The sequence below is a fragment of the Ahaetulla prasina genome, chromosome 9, assembly GCF_028640845.1.
Source record: "Ahaetulla prasina isolate Xishuangbanna chromosome 9, ASM2864084v1, whole genome shotgun sequence".
In the NCBI taxonomy this organism is placed as follows: domain Eukaryota; kingdom Metazoa; phylum Chordata; class Lepidosauria; order Squamata; family Colubridae; genus Ahaetulla; species Ahaetulla prasina.
The window spans coordinates 9,410,393-9,423,095 of NC_080547.1; the positions used below are offsets into that span (position 1 = coordinate 9,410,393).

Sequence of the window (12,703 nt, forward strand, 5' to 3'; positions counted from 1 at the left end):
CAAGCCTGGCACAATCTCTGTTGCAGCTACTATCAGACGAGAGTCGCCGGCTGCGATTACTCATCCACCTGGCTGGCCTTGGATGAAAGGCTCTGGCAGCTCCGCGCCAATCCGGAGAATCGGGAGTTTTCTTCTGAAAGGGAAAAGAGCAAGTTCCGGCCTGCGCGGAACAAAAGGCACCAGCGGGGCTTCAGGAGGGGACGGGGGGGGGGGGGTCGGACAGGCTGCTGGGCTGCTTAGCTGGGAGCTGGAGGTGGGAGGGGTCTCCCGGCCAAGCCCCAGCCGACCGGCAGCCGGGCTAGGAGCGCCCGTCTCGCGGGAGATGCCGCCAAGCCCCCGCCCCGGCTCAGGATCGGCGGGGAAACCGCGAGGTGCTTCTTCCTCCCGTACAGCAGCGCCAAGCGAGTCTCTTCCTCGCCCGGAGCGCTCGGAGGGTGGCGGGGCCGCTGCTTCTCCCCCCGGCAGCGGCTCCAGGGCCGGACGCAGCCCCTCCGTCGCCCGCGCTGACTCCCACCCCGGAGCACCAGCCACGCTTGCTTAGGATCGAGCGCAGCCTGCGCCTCCCGCCAGCCAGGCGGCCCCTCCCTCCCCCCGGCGGCGGGGCATTTCCCGGGCGCTGCGCCCGCGGGCACCGGGCAGGCGGCGGAGAGCGGAGATAGACGGGGGGTGGTCTGAACACCGTCCCCTCTTTTCGGAGCCGAGTCCTGCAAGCGCCCGCTCCCATCATCCCCAGCCGGGCGGGGAGCGATGGGCCCGCGAGTCCGAGCTCTGCGGAGGCGGCCGTCCGGAGCGCCGAGCGCTCATTTGCGTACGGGGCGTGGCCGAGCGGTGGCGCCCCGCCCCCGGCGGCCACTGGCCGGCGGGCGTGGGCGGGGCGTGCGCGGGCCGCGCTGGCTGGCTGGCGGCGAGGCCCCGCCCCGTGACGTCGCGCGTCTCGTGAGGCGCCGGCTCGCTGGCGCGGCGGGTTCGGGCGGCGCTGCCAGAGCCGAGCAGGTGCCCGAGGATGGCGAGCCGCAGCCGGACGAGCGCGCCGCAGAGGCGGCGGCCGCAGCCCCCCCAGCCGCCCCACCGGCAGCCGCCGCAGCACCAGCCCCGGCCCGCCCCGCCGCCCACGCCGCCGCCCGCCCTCCTGCTGCTCCTGCTGGCCGCCGCCGCCGCCGCCTCGCTGCTGCCCACAGGTAGGAGCGCCGCCGCCGCCGCCGCCGCCGTGGAGCATGGGCCGCGCAGTCCCGCCGAGCGCCGCTCCGCCCGCAGAGCCTCCCCGGGGACCGGCGCCCTCGGGGTCTCCCGGCGCTGCAGCCACAGGTGGGGGCTGCGCGGGACCCGCCGGGGAAGAGAAGCGCCGCCACCGCCGGCCGCCCTCCCCGCAGAGCGGGGCTGCCCGGGCGGCGGGAAGGGGCCGCCGCCGTTGCCATGGAGCCGCTGCGGGCGCCCCGCTTCCCTCCCTGCAGCCTCCGGGCGGCGACTCGCCCTCCCCGCAACGCTTCTCCGTCCGCCTCCAGCGCTGCGGCGGGAACTTCGGGCCGCTTCCCCGGGGGCTTCGGGGGAGGCCGCGGCGGTCGATCCGGGCGGGGGGATGCGGCGCGCGGGAGGAAGGCGGCGGAGATGCCGCTCGTCCCCGGGGCCGATCCGCAGGCAGCGCAGCCCGTTGGCGGAGTGCTGCGGGGGAGGAGGTGGGTGGGGGGTGGCTGTGCCCCCGCCAGGGCCCCTTGGAGAGGTGGGGAGGGGGCACCGCGGAGGGCTCCTTTCCCCCCTCCCTCTCTCCTTCCTAAGGCCGCCTTAGATTGAAAGCTGCCGGGGGGAGGGGAGGGTCTCGGGGCCTGCCGTTGCTCGCTTTGCCCGGGACCGCTTTGCCGGGGAGGAGCAGCCGCGCCGTTGAGCGGCCCTTTGCGCGGAGAACGGCGGGGAAGGCGAGCCGGGCAGCTCCGGCGGGAACAAAGAGCGGCATTCATGGGGCGGGTGGGGGGGGAGGCAGGTTGCACATACTTTATCAAGTTCTGCAGAAGGGCCCCTCGGGAGGTGGGGGGCGCCGCTGAGGGGAGCATCGCGGCTGCGCCACCTTCCCTGGGAGCATCGCGCCTGCCAGGCTGGCACTGCGGCTGCCGCGGTCCCGAGGCTGGCTCTTCCAGGCATGTGCCCGCCCCCCCTTCCCAGTGCCGGAGGGTTCCCTTGTGGCTTTGGGGGGGGGGGGTGACGGGAAAGCGGCATCCGTGGACAATGGGTGGGGGGGGTGGGGGGGTCTTCCGATCGATCGCGGTGTGGGGAGGGAGAGAGGGGCTGCTCGAACGAAGGAGGCAGCGGCTGCCCGCAATGCCAGACACCCGGCGTGCCTCGACTGAAAGGCGGTTGGCCCACTTCTGCGACCCTCTTCCCCCCAAGCTTTCCACCGGTGCGGGACCGATTCTGTTGGAGGCACTCGGCTATCCTGCAGCAGGGTTTGTGCACTCCGGACAAGGTTTTTGATCTTTTCGGATCTTTTTTGGCCTGGAGGAGCCTTTAGGAATTCCAGTGGCTTTCTTTTGGGAGGAGGGGCGGTGGTGGAAGGAATATCTGGTATTTCACCCTCCGTAGCGAAAGCCCATCGGACTAGTAAAGAGCAGTGCTTCGTTGCCTGCGGTCACTCAGCCTCTGTTTCCTGAAATCTGGTCAAGGCAGTGAGTTCAAATAGCCCCATCCCTCTTTCAAGGCAATAGGAGAAAGAGCCGTTGGGAGTTTGGCTGCCTCCCTGAAATCATCCATCTCAGCTTAGAAGGGGCTCCAGCCTTGGGAACCCCCTAAAGGAATCTTCAGCAGAATAAAAAGCGTTTTAATGGGTGCAGAGCAAAGACCCTGGTGGGCGTTTATCAACTGGAATGTTTGACAGGGAAAGACAACTAAGCACCAAAGCTTTGCTTTTTTAAGTTTGCAAGCCTCAAAGAAATTGTCAAATCAAAAGTGATTCTTATTTCATGGCTACTCTCACTCTTTAAGGAAACAGACCCTGTAAGGAGGATTGGAAAGCCACTTCATTGTTGTGGGGTCGAATGCCGGAATCTCAAAAGATTTCCTTTGCCCCCATTATACCAGGCAGATAGTTTCCATTGTCCCTTATCTGCAAATTCTTGAAAACACACACACACACACACACACACACACACACACACACACACACATTTGCCATATTTATTTCTCTTTTCCTGACTGATACAATGTATTTATCTTTGTTTTTCCTTAACTGATACAGTGTGCACCTAGCTGTTGCTGCTGGTAATACGGCTTAAATATGTTAGTAAGAATTTGAGATATTCTTGTTTCTTCATTCCTGGTCTGGAAGAAGCCTCAGATGTTTGGGCCGTGTTCCCCACAGGGATGTTGTGGGCTTTTCCATCGTAACGGATTACGGTGGGCTGGAGAATGCGGGTCTGCATTCTCTTTGGTTAATGTGGGTCTTGGAAGTTAACTCTGAAAAGGTTGAATTCTTGAAACTATCTCCCATGATATGATATGGTAATCAGTATTATTGAGCATTGTAGCAGAAAACCCAATTCTAGCTTGGATAATTGTACTGGAGCTAGGTAATGTAAAAAGGTGGTTTAAAAAAAGCTGGTATTTTAATCTATGCCTTCCTATGGTGCCTTTCAATGGAAGATCACTCTTGCTTTCCAGTTAATTAAGCTTAGAAGCTGGAAAAAGGGCCACAATTCCAAGTGTTATTGAAATCTGGTCTTGAGTGGGAACAGGCTGTGAATAGAGAGTGGATACTGTACTGCAGCCCCCCTCCTCAAAACAACAACAGCACAACAAGGCTGTGGTGCAAACAGACTGATTGGATCTTGGGGGTGTTTGGGGCCCAGAGCGGCCGTCCCTGGGTGGCCCTGCAGAAGCATTGTGATCTGGAGTTCCTGCCTAGGTGGCCGTGTGGTTAAGGATCCCATCTCCCCAGAAGAGCACTCGGTAAAGAAGATGGCTCGATGCTTTAAATAATATAAACAAAAATAAATATGGGAAATGGATTCGAACAGTTGGGACAACAGCATCATCATTAAGCTTCTCTGTGGTTTGTCTCGTACTTGTGTTGAGTGCTTTATCATTCAGAGGGAACAAATTGCTTAGGCAGGTTTCCTTAACTTCCTATGTCCCTCCCCTCCCCATTTTTTTTTATGGTTCAATGCCCAGAATCCACATCTGGAGGCAACCGTGTTGAGGACAACTGTCACAACACCTGTAATTTAAAGCTAGAATGGCAATATTGTGTATAACTACGGTGTTTCTCTAAAACTTCCAATCTCCAGATCAGTGATGAGTACGTTCTGGTATTTTGCACAGATACGATGAGGCAAATTTAGCTGCTTTTATTGTGGTCAGTTTCTTGCTTCCCGCCCAGAATCGCTGTTGGTTGCATCATTGTTTAGAGTGCAGTTTTACTGTTTTCATCCTGGAAGCTGGAATTTAAAAAAAACAACAACCCATTTCATTATTTGCGATAGCGATGAGGTTGCAGAAGGGCAAGTGAGTTGGTGCGGCACGTGTCAAAGGGAGATCCAGGAGATGAGGATCCTTGATCCAGCCTCGTGCACGGAGGCTCAGAGCTTCTGGGTCAGCCTGTCTCTCTGCCCAGCCTAAATCCTGGCTTGGTTGTGATGGGTATCGAATGGGATCCTCTGTTTCAGTTGGGAGAAGAATCTAGGAAATGCACAGAGTGGATGCCTGCTTGCTTTCAGGAGGGATGTGGATGTCCAAAGCCCTTGGAAGTGATGGATGAAGGGGACGGTGTGGGTGGCATTGCAAGGCATTGGCAGCCTCGGTCGCATTGCTTCCTGGCCTTGCTGCTTGCCGTTGGCATCTGCTTCCTTGTCTCTTTGCTTTCCTTGGCTAGTGATTGTGCCTCGCCCTTTGCCCCCGGGGCAGAGCTGGTTTAATAATACGTTCTGCCAGGGCAGCAGACAATAGACACGGTCTCTGCCCTGCTACTAAATGACAGTGCCGGGTGTGAGAAGTGTCAGCTTCTAACCCGGTGCGTGTGCCTGGTCAGAGTTAATAAAACGTATTTTGCTTTGGATCAGGCGTGCTGTTTCATTCCACATCAAAGAAGGCCTATTTAAATGCTATTACCATTCTGTTTGTGTGCACCAGAAATGACTTACCTAGTAATTTCCTCAGGGTTATGCATACAGTGTGCATTTGTTGATGGGCTTTGGGCTGACTTGACTGTAGAAACACAATAATTTTACCTCTCTAAAGTGCCTTTTCTTTGACGGCATCTCGCGTTTTGCACAAAATAGGTTAGAGCACCGCAACATCCATTTCCAGAGGCCCTTTCTCCACCCTTCAGAGACAGGGATGTGAATGATACTTTAAAGGCCTTGTGAGTTGACATCTCTTTCTGTTGCATGGATGCGAGTGGGACGGTGGCTGCAGGTACAAATAAGTCGAGTGTTTAAGCTGAGCAGATCTCCTTTGGATGAGGATGATGCACCTTTGAGGCATCTCTCTAGATGGGCTCCTCCCAACTGTGGAGCGACCCATGGCCCTCCCAGAGCCTCTGGGCCTGCCTGGAAAGCTGGCCTGGAGGCCCTTCGGCCAAGCTGTCTGGTGAACTTAAGGAGCTAGAGGGCTGCTCTTGAGAATGCAGCTGGCCAGGGTAGGTCACCCGCCCAAGTTAACCAAGTCTTGGTGGATTGGGTGTTGTGCTTCTTCCCTCTGCATGAAGTCCTGGTTTGAAAGTGGAGGCCTTCCAGGGGTGAAATCCAGCAGGTTCTGACAGGTTCTGGAGAACCGGTAGTGGAAATTTTGAGCAGATCAGAGAACCAGCAAATACCATCTCTGGCTGGCCCCAGAGTGGGGTGGGAATGGAGATTTTGCAGTATCCTTCCCCTGCCACGCCCACCAAGCCATGCCCACAGAACTGGTAGTAAAAAAAAATTGGATTTCACCACTGGGGCCTTCCCTCTTTGAGGCTCATCTGCTGAATGCACCATTTGCTGCTGTGCCTTTTTACATGCCAGTGTTTGGAGACGTTTAACTCGGTGATGGTTTGGCCTGTCAAGAATAGAATTTGTATGCACTGCCTAACTGGGCCGGATTATGTTTCCCTGTGAAGTCAAGCTTGCTTTTGGGTGCTCCTCAATCCCCCCCCCCCTCTCTCTCTCGTCTCTCTTGTTCTGGAGTTTTTAATCCCCTCCTCCTGGAACAGCACCTTCATTACCAACTCTTGGGTGCTCCTCCTCATTTCTAATTCCCCCCCGCCCCCACCCACATCATTCATCGAAGGAGCAGGACGGATGATGGATGCCGGCCCCTCACCTGTTACTGGCGGGAAAGTCTTCCTACTCCCTTTCGGGTGGCTGGTGTGTGTGTGTGTGTGTGAGTGTGTGTGATTGATTAAGCCGAGAGACCATTTCTTCAGCGGAAGTCAGTTGCCAGGATCCGACTCACACACCTTGCATATTAAGAGGGAAAAGCTGGCCTGGTTATTGCCTGCCCAGAGCACAAAACGAGGCACTTAATGTCTCTTCCTGCTTTTTCCAACCAGTAAGTAAAATGACACAGCAGTGTGTGGCTTTGTTTTTGTGGGCGTAGTGTGCACCATTGCAGCATAACGTTGTTCTTTTCCTTTGGTTGTGCTTCAAAATAGTTTGGTGGGGGTGGGGAGGATCTTGAACAGCACATAGGAGCCTTTGGAAAGGTGGAGGGTCCCTTAGGGGCACGTGGGACTAGTTGCAAAATATCCATATCCCAGAAAACCAAAGCAACGATATTCTGCACCCGCCTGCTCTTTTAGTTTCTGTCCATGGCTCAAAGACATTTCTGGAAATACAGAGAATGCTTTGAAGGGAGGTGCCTGCCTTTAAACCATGCTTGCTCCTTGATCGTTTTCTAAATTAAAGGTATTTTTAAAAAACAACCTTGCACGGCTCGGTGAGATGTAACAGTTTGTCAACCTGCTGCTGCTTCCTGGGGCCCCGTGGGGTTTATTGTCTTCCACGACACTAGTGGAAACATGTCTCCCGAGTGGAAGAAAAGGCTCAGATCATGGCATTTGACAGCATTCATACCGAAACGATATTTTCTATCTTTGGTACTGAACTAATTCTACAAGCCATAAGACAGGATTTGTTATGTGTCAGTGCTCTCTCTAATGGCGTGTTCGGAAGGAGATAGCTCTCTGCTAGAGGAAATAATGAAGTAGAAAAAGACTGACAACTAGGCTGGATGAGTTGAAGGCCAGATGTGGCAGAGAAGAAGAAGAAGAAGAAGCAGAAGAAGCAGAAGAAGCAGAAGAAGAAGAAGAAGACCACCTGGGTTTGCAGTCACACATTCTGGGTTCTTGTCACTATGTTGTCTGGTTTTGCTCGGAACACAAGAGTTTTGTTTTTCAACATGGAGAACAATTTTCTGAAGATTTGGGACTTATTGGTGTCTATTGCTCAAGGGGTTGTTGGGGTTGCCTTGAACCCGGATTGTCCCTGGATTGTCATTTGTGTTCTATGAAGATGCCACACCCAGCAGATGCAGGGTGCAGATTCTGATGGCTCCTGAATTGTGCAGCGTATGGAGACAACACAATAGGAGTCTTTTTCCTTCCTTGGTTTTGGAAAGCTGTGCTTCCAGGGGACATGAAACATTAAGGACGAGGCTGACGTGGTTTCATGGTGGATCAATTTAATTTTAGCTCTTTTTTTCCCTCCCAGTTTGGAGAAGCATTTCAAGCTTTTTAAGAAGCTGGAGAATCTTTGTCAAGCAGAAAATCAGCTAGGCCTGGTTGAAGGCCAGCTCCTATCAGAAAGACCACAGAAATTAGTGCACAAATTGGGATAATTAAGGTTAAACTGACATGCGGTGGTTATTCCAATATTTATTCTAGCATTATTATGTGCATTATTTATGGTTGTTGAATTTTGGTGTGAATATTAATGCTCGCCTTGAAATCTTACGATGGGAACTAAAAATAAAAATTGCAATAGCGTCCGTGCCTGTTTGGAAGTTCTACTGAACTCATTAAGATCGATTCCCTCGGACGTGATGAGAATGTGAAGCTTCTTCACGTTTCTCCAGATCGAGCAGGGAAGGCAGCGTGGTTGGTTCAGCAAAGCTGGCTGGTTGGCAGAGAGAGACTTACTTCTCTGGTCATCACGTTGGAACTCCTGAGCAAGCCCAGCACCATATGGGTTCTAGGTCAGCCCATCAATTGCACTGCCCTGTGTCTGTTTGGGCCTCTCAGTGAGGACCATCTCAGAAGGTTTCATTAGCTTCATTTAGCCCCACAGGTGCTTTTTCCAAAGGCAACTGGACTTTGTTTTTCCTTGAAGGCTTCTCATCCAAGAAGCTGAGGAACTGAAGAAGCTTCTTGGATGAGAAGCAAAAGGTCTTCAAAGAAAAAAAAAGACCAGTTGCCTTTTGAAAAAACACCTTTGGGACAACCATGACCTGGATGACTGAGAACCTCTGTAGAGAATTAGCTTCCCTGTGATTTATAACCAGACATGTGAGTTGGAATTCTGACCCACCTGGAGGAATTGTGAGCATTGCTCGTCTGCACGGGTGCTGTGCCCCAGGCCCTCCCTCAACAGGCGCCTGAGCTTCGTGTAGGTGTGTGGCTGAGGAGGAACCCTGCATAAAGCTCCCTTTTGAGTCGAGGTCTCAACTTGCTTTGTGTGGGCCATTAGTGAAAATGGGATAAAGGTAGTTTTTCCTCCTCCTCCTCCATTGTGGTCACATTGTGGTAATTACCTGCCATCCTGATTGTAGAGCGCCTTCAACAAAAACCATTCTGATCGATCTTGTTTTTAAGCTAGAAATTACCGCGGCGAGTTAGTCATGTCCCTACCTGCGGACAAGCACTTCGCCCCTCCAGAACTCCCGAGCGGCTTTAGTGGTTGTCTTAATTATAGCCTTGACTTCGAACCGGGCATCAAATGCACTTCTTTCTTCATGCGGGTGTCAGTTCATTTTTCTCCTCTAACAGGAGTGAAGGTCAGTGATGGTGCTGAGGGGGACCCTTTTGCCCTGCAGAGCTTGTAGTTGTTGTGGTCCGCCATTAGCCTGCAGAGTTGGCAACGGAGTTGGACAGCGATGAGGCTGAGGAAGAACATGGGCCAGTCCTGGAGGCTGGGGAAGGCCCGGATGAGGTGGGACCAGGGCCATCAGGGAGTGATGTGCAGACTCCAGAGACTGATAGTAGTGAGGCAGAGGAACAGGAGGAGCCTGTTCCTAATGCACGCATGAGGAGAGCTGCCAGAAGGCAAGAGCAGCTCAAGCAAAGAGGACAACTCGGGAGTAGGGCCAAGAGATGATTGGCCCCTCCAATAAGGCTTAAAAGACCAGCAATGGCTGTTATGACATGTATAATTAAATATATTTCTTCTTTACTATATCTCTCTGACAGAATACCCAGTAAGAAAAGCTCTGGCTTAAATTCTGTGGACTTTTGTAACATTTTCTTTAACCATGTTTGTATTCTAACCCAGTATTTTCTTGCTTCTAAATATGATCCTGGCAAATGCAAACATTTCCAACATTTAGCTGATTTATCTTTAAACATTTTTGCTTTCCTTTCTGGTGGCATGTTGATAGCCACAATGTTGATAGCTTTGTCTTCTTGCATTTGTTTTGTATTGGTGTCTTCTGAACTTTTGCCAAGAAAGGCCTTTGGCAATTTGCCTAATTGGACCAAGGTTGGTGATAGGACTGAGGAATTTGTGTTGGGAGGAATTTGCTTTAGTTTAGTTGAACTACGCTGAGAATGAGTTAATTCTCAGCTGTTCTAATAAAGTTTGTTTGTTTTTACACTGACTGAGTTTCCTACTATCTACTTGGGCCTGGGTCACAACAGTAGTGCTCCAGGAGAGATTCATGTGAGCCTGGAGGTGCTGCTTCTCCATGAAATTCCATCCGTGGGCTGATCTTCTCCAGAAATAGTTGGTCCCTTGCCAGTGCCTGCATTGGGTGATGAAAGAAGAATATCAAAGGGCGTGTCAAAATTAATAACTTCTTAAGCCTTCGTATGAGAGAGGATTTCTTTTAGAGTTTATAAGAGACTTTTTAACAGTGAAGGTTTGAAAATCCTTGATTTAGTGTCTGAGATTAATCCCACAGTAGGATGGGACCTGGGCTTGTGAAGATAACTTTCCTCCCTGCATTGTTGCCGATGAATCTTTTTTTTTTTTGGTCTCCCAGTGTTAGTTCAGAACCAACCGGCTTTGTAATTATTTCCTCCCATGGGGGTGCTTCCAGATGGATGGTTTCCAGGCATCCTGACAGTTTGTAGGCCAACACTGTTGCTTCAGAGTGGGAGGGAACATCTAGGATACCTCCTCATTTCATGAATGAAGCAAGATAAGGCCATTGTGTCAACCTCAGCACTGCCATTTAACCGGAGAATTAAACCTGCCTAATTCACTCATTACTGTAATGAAGGACAATAGCTTGGTGTGGTTTCCAAGCAAACCAGCAGTATATTAGTATAGTAGCAAGTGTTTTACCTGAGGCCCATGTGCATATCTCATGCCAACGTGATGATCAATATGAAAAAAAAAGGATACGACAGCAGCTGGGCCCTCTGAAGAAATTGAACGAGGGTCAAATGCAAAACAAATAGATGAAGAAACAGCAGCAGCCTAGCCAAGAGGAAGGCGAAGGTAAGGAGGTGGGTTGGATGGAGTTGATGAGATCCTCCAAAGAATTTGTGGCTGGTAGGAAGCGAGGATGTTTTGCCAGGAAAGAAAAGGGGTGGTAGGGGGGTGGTGTGGTGAATATTCTTGATAGTCAGTCAGTCATTTTTAATCCGGTCATTGACCAGACCTTGTTTTTGCTACGACTCCTTGCCTTGATCTTACCTGAAGGCTTTGATTCCTTTGCTTTAGTGTTTCTTATTCTTTCTCTGGGCCAAAGGGGAGCCATGCGATGGGTCTGTATTGCAAGTTCCTTAAATGCCTTACTTTTGGTTCAGCTTTTGTATGAGAGGAAGCATCCTTTCGGTCTCAACAATTTACGTTGCTATTTTCACTTAAAACTTGGAAAATCTCTTGCTCCTTTTATGGGAAGCGCTTAGAAATTGATGAGGAGTGATATTTTAAGTCCATTTTATTCCAACCCCACTTCCTTAGGTTCATTTTCTGCTGAACTAAATTGTTGTCTGGCTGTTCCAGAATGAAATGTTTTAAGACGTGTTGGCTGTGCTTTTTGCTTGGAAATGACAGAATTGTAGCTGGAAGCCTAGCATGGCAGTCATTCAAAGAGTGATGGGGGGGGGTTTGGTCACCCAGGGGCTTTTCTTTCCTTTATTACAATGCCTGATTGTATCCTTTTGGAATGCAAATTAAAGATGGAACCCACCGGCAACAAATGTAAGCTGGCCAGCTGGATGTTGGTGTAGTTTCCAAAGTTGTATTTCAAAATACCCAGAATTGGAGTGTTCTCGGTAAAGATACTCTTCAACAGAATAGAAAGACATTTTGTCTTTTGTTGGCAATATCCTTATGGAGGTTGAAACCTTCTTGTTAATCTTTTGTCGTGAGATGGTCTAAAATGAATCCTGGAATGAAAAATTGTGGTGAACTCCAAAGCATTCTGGCCTTCCAAGCAGACCTACATTGAACCTCTGTGCCATCCTGGTGGCATCTAGAAGTCATTTCTCCAAACTCAAAACAGTTTGAAATGCCCAACCAAGGAGGGTTGTCCCAGCCCTTAAACTGACCTGAAATGACCTGGGTTGAAATGACGGATCAAAGTTTACATGCTCCTATCATCTTTTGTCTGAGAACTTTCTCAGGCTGAGTATCCCCCACAACACTGATTGGCACACAATTTGGGCCTCTATATTCCTTTTCCTGTCACTTACCTGGAGTCCTGCTTGCCTTGGTAAGAAGTTAACATAACATAAGATAACATCAGAGTTGGAAGGGACCTTGGAGGCCTTCTAGTCCAACCCCCTGCCCAGGCAGGAAACCCTACACCATCTCAGTCAGATGGTTATCCAACATTTTCTTAAAAATTTCCAGTGTTGGAGCATTCACAACTTCTGAAGGCAAGTCGTTCCACTTATTAATTGTTCCAACTGTCAAGAAGTGATGGGTTATATCAGGGCGTGTGCATTTGATGGGGATGGGGATGTGCGGGGGTGGGGGTGGGGTGGGGGGGAGGAGGGGAGAACGCTCTGGCCAGGATCATGCTGCACCCAGTGAAAATGATTTAACTCACTTCAGAATCTGCACCCTCCAAATGACCCTCTGGCTGGTGGAGCAAGTCTGCTTGGAGGGCTCCAACAAACCATGGAATGCTGGAATTAAGGGGAATTTAAGGAATTAAGGAAACGCTTTTCACTGTTTCTTGTTTTTCTCCCCTGAATTTTATTTATTTGATTTTTATTTATTTGATTTTTATACCGCCCTTCTCCCGAAGGACTCAGGGCGGTGTACAGGCAAAAATAAAACAGATAATACAATATACAATTTAAAAAGCAGATTAAAAAACTTATTTTAAAATTAGCCTGATAGGTTAAAATATACAAGACTAAAAAACCCCATTTAAAATTAATTAATAAAAATTTAAAATTTAAAATTAATAAAATTCAATTGAAGCCATGAAAAGATGTGTCTTCAGTTCGCGACGGAAGGTCCGAAGGTCAGGTATTTGGCGTAAACCCGGGGGAAGCTCGTTCCAGAGTGTGGGAGCCCCCACAGAGAAGGACCTTCCCCTGGGGGCCGCCAGCCGACATTGCTTGGCG

General features: G+C 51.0%; 1 protein-coding gene across 5 annotated transcripts in view; it reads left to right on the plus strand.

The window, feature by feature from the left end:
• Window positions 1–942: 942 nt before the first annotated feature.
• The window catches only part of CADM1 (cell adhesion molecule 1), a 217,363-nt gene continuing 205,602 nt past the window's right edge, over window positions 943–12,703 (plus strand). For 4 of the 5 annotated variants that reach the window (XM_058194957.1, XM_058194958.1, XM_058194960.1 and 1 more), the window contains exon 1: window positions 943–1,178. In XM_058194957.1, coding sequence (XP_058050940.1) covers window positions 1,004–1,178 — 175 coding nt within the window. In that variant the 5' untranslated portion in view covers window positions 943–1,003. The remainder of the gene's footprint in view (window positions 1,179–12,703) is intronic. The other variant, XM_058194961.1, reaches the window with a different exon arrangement.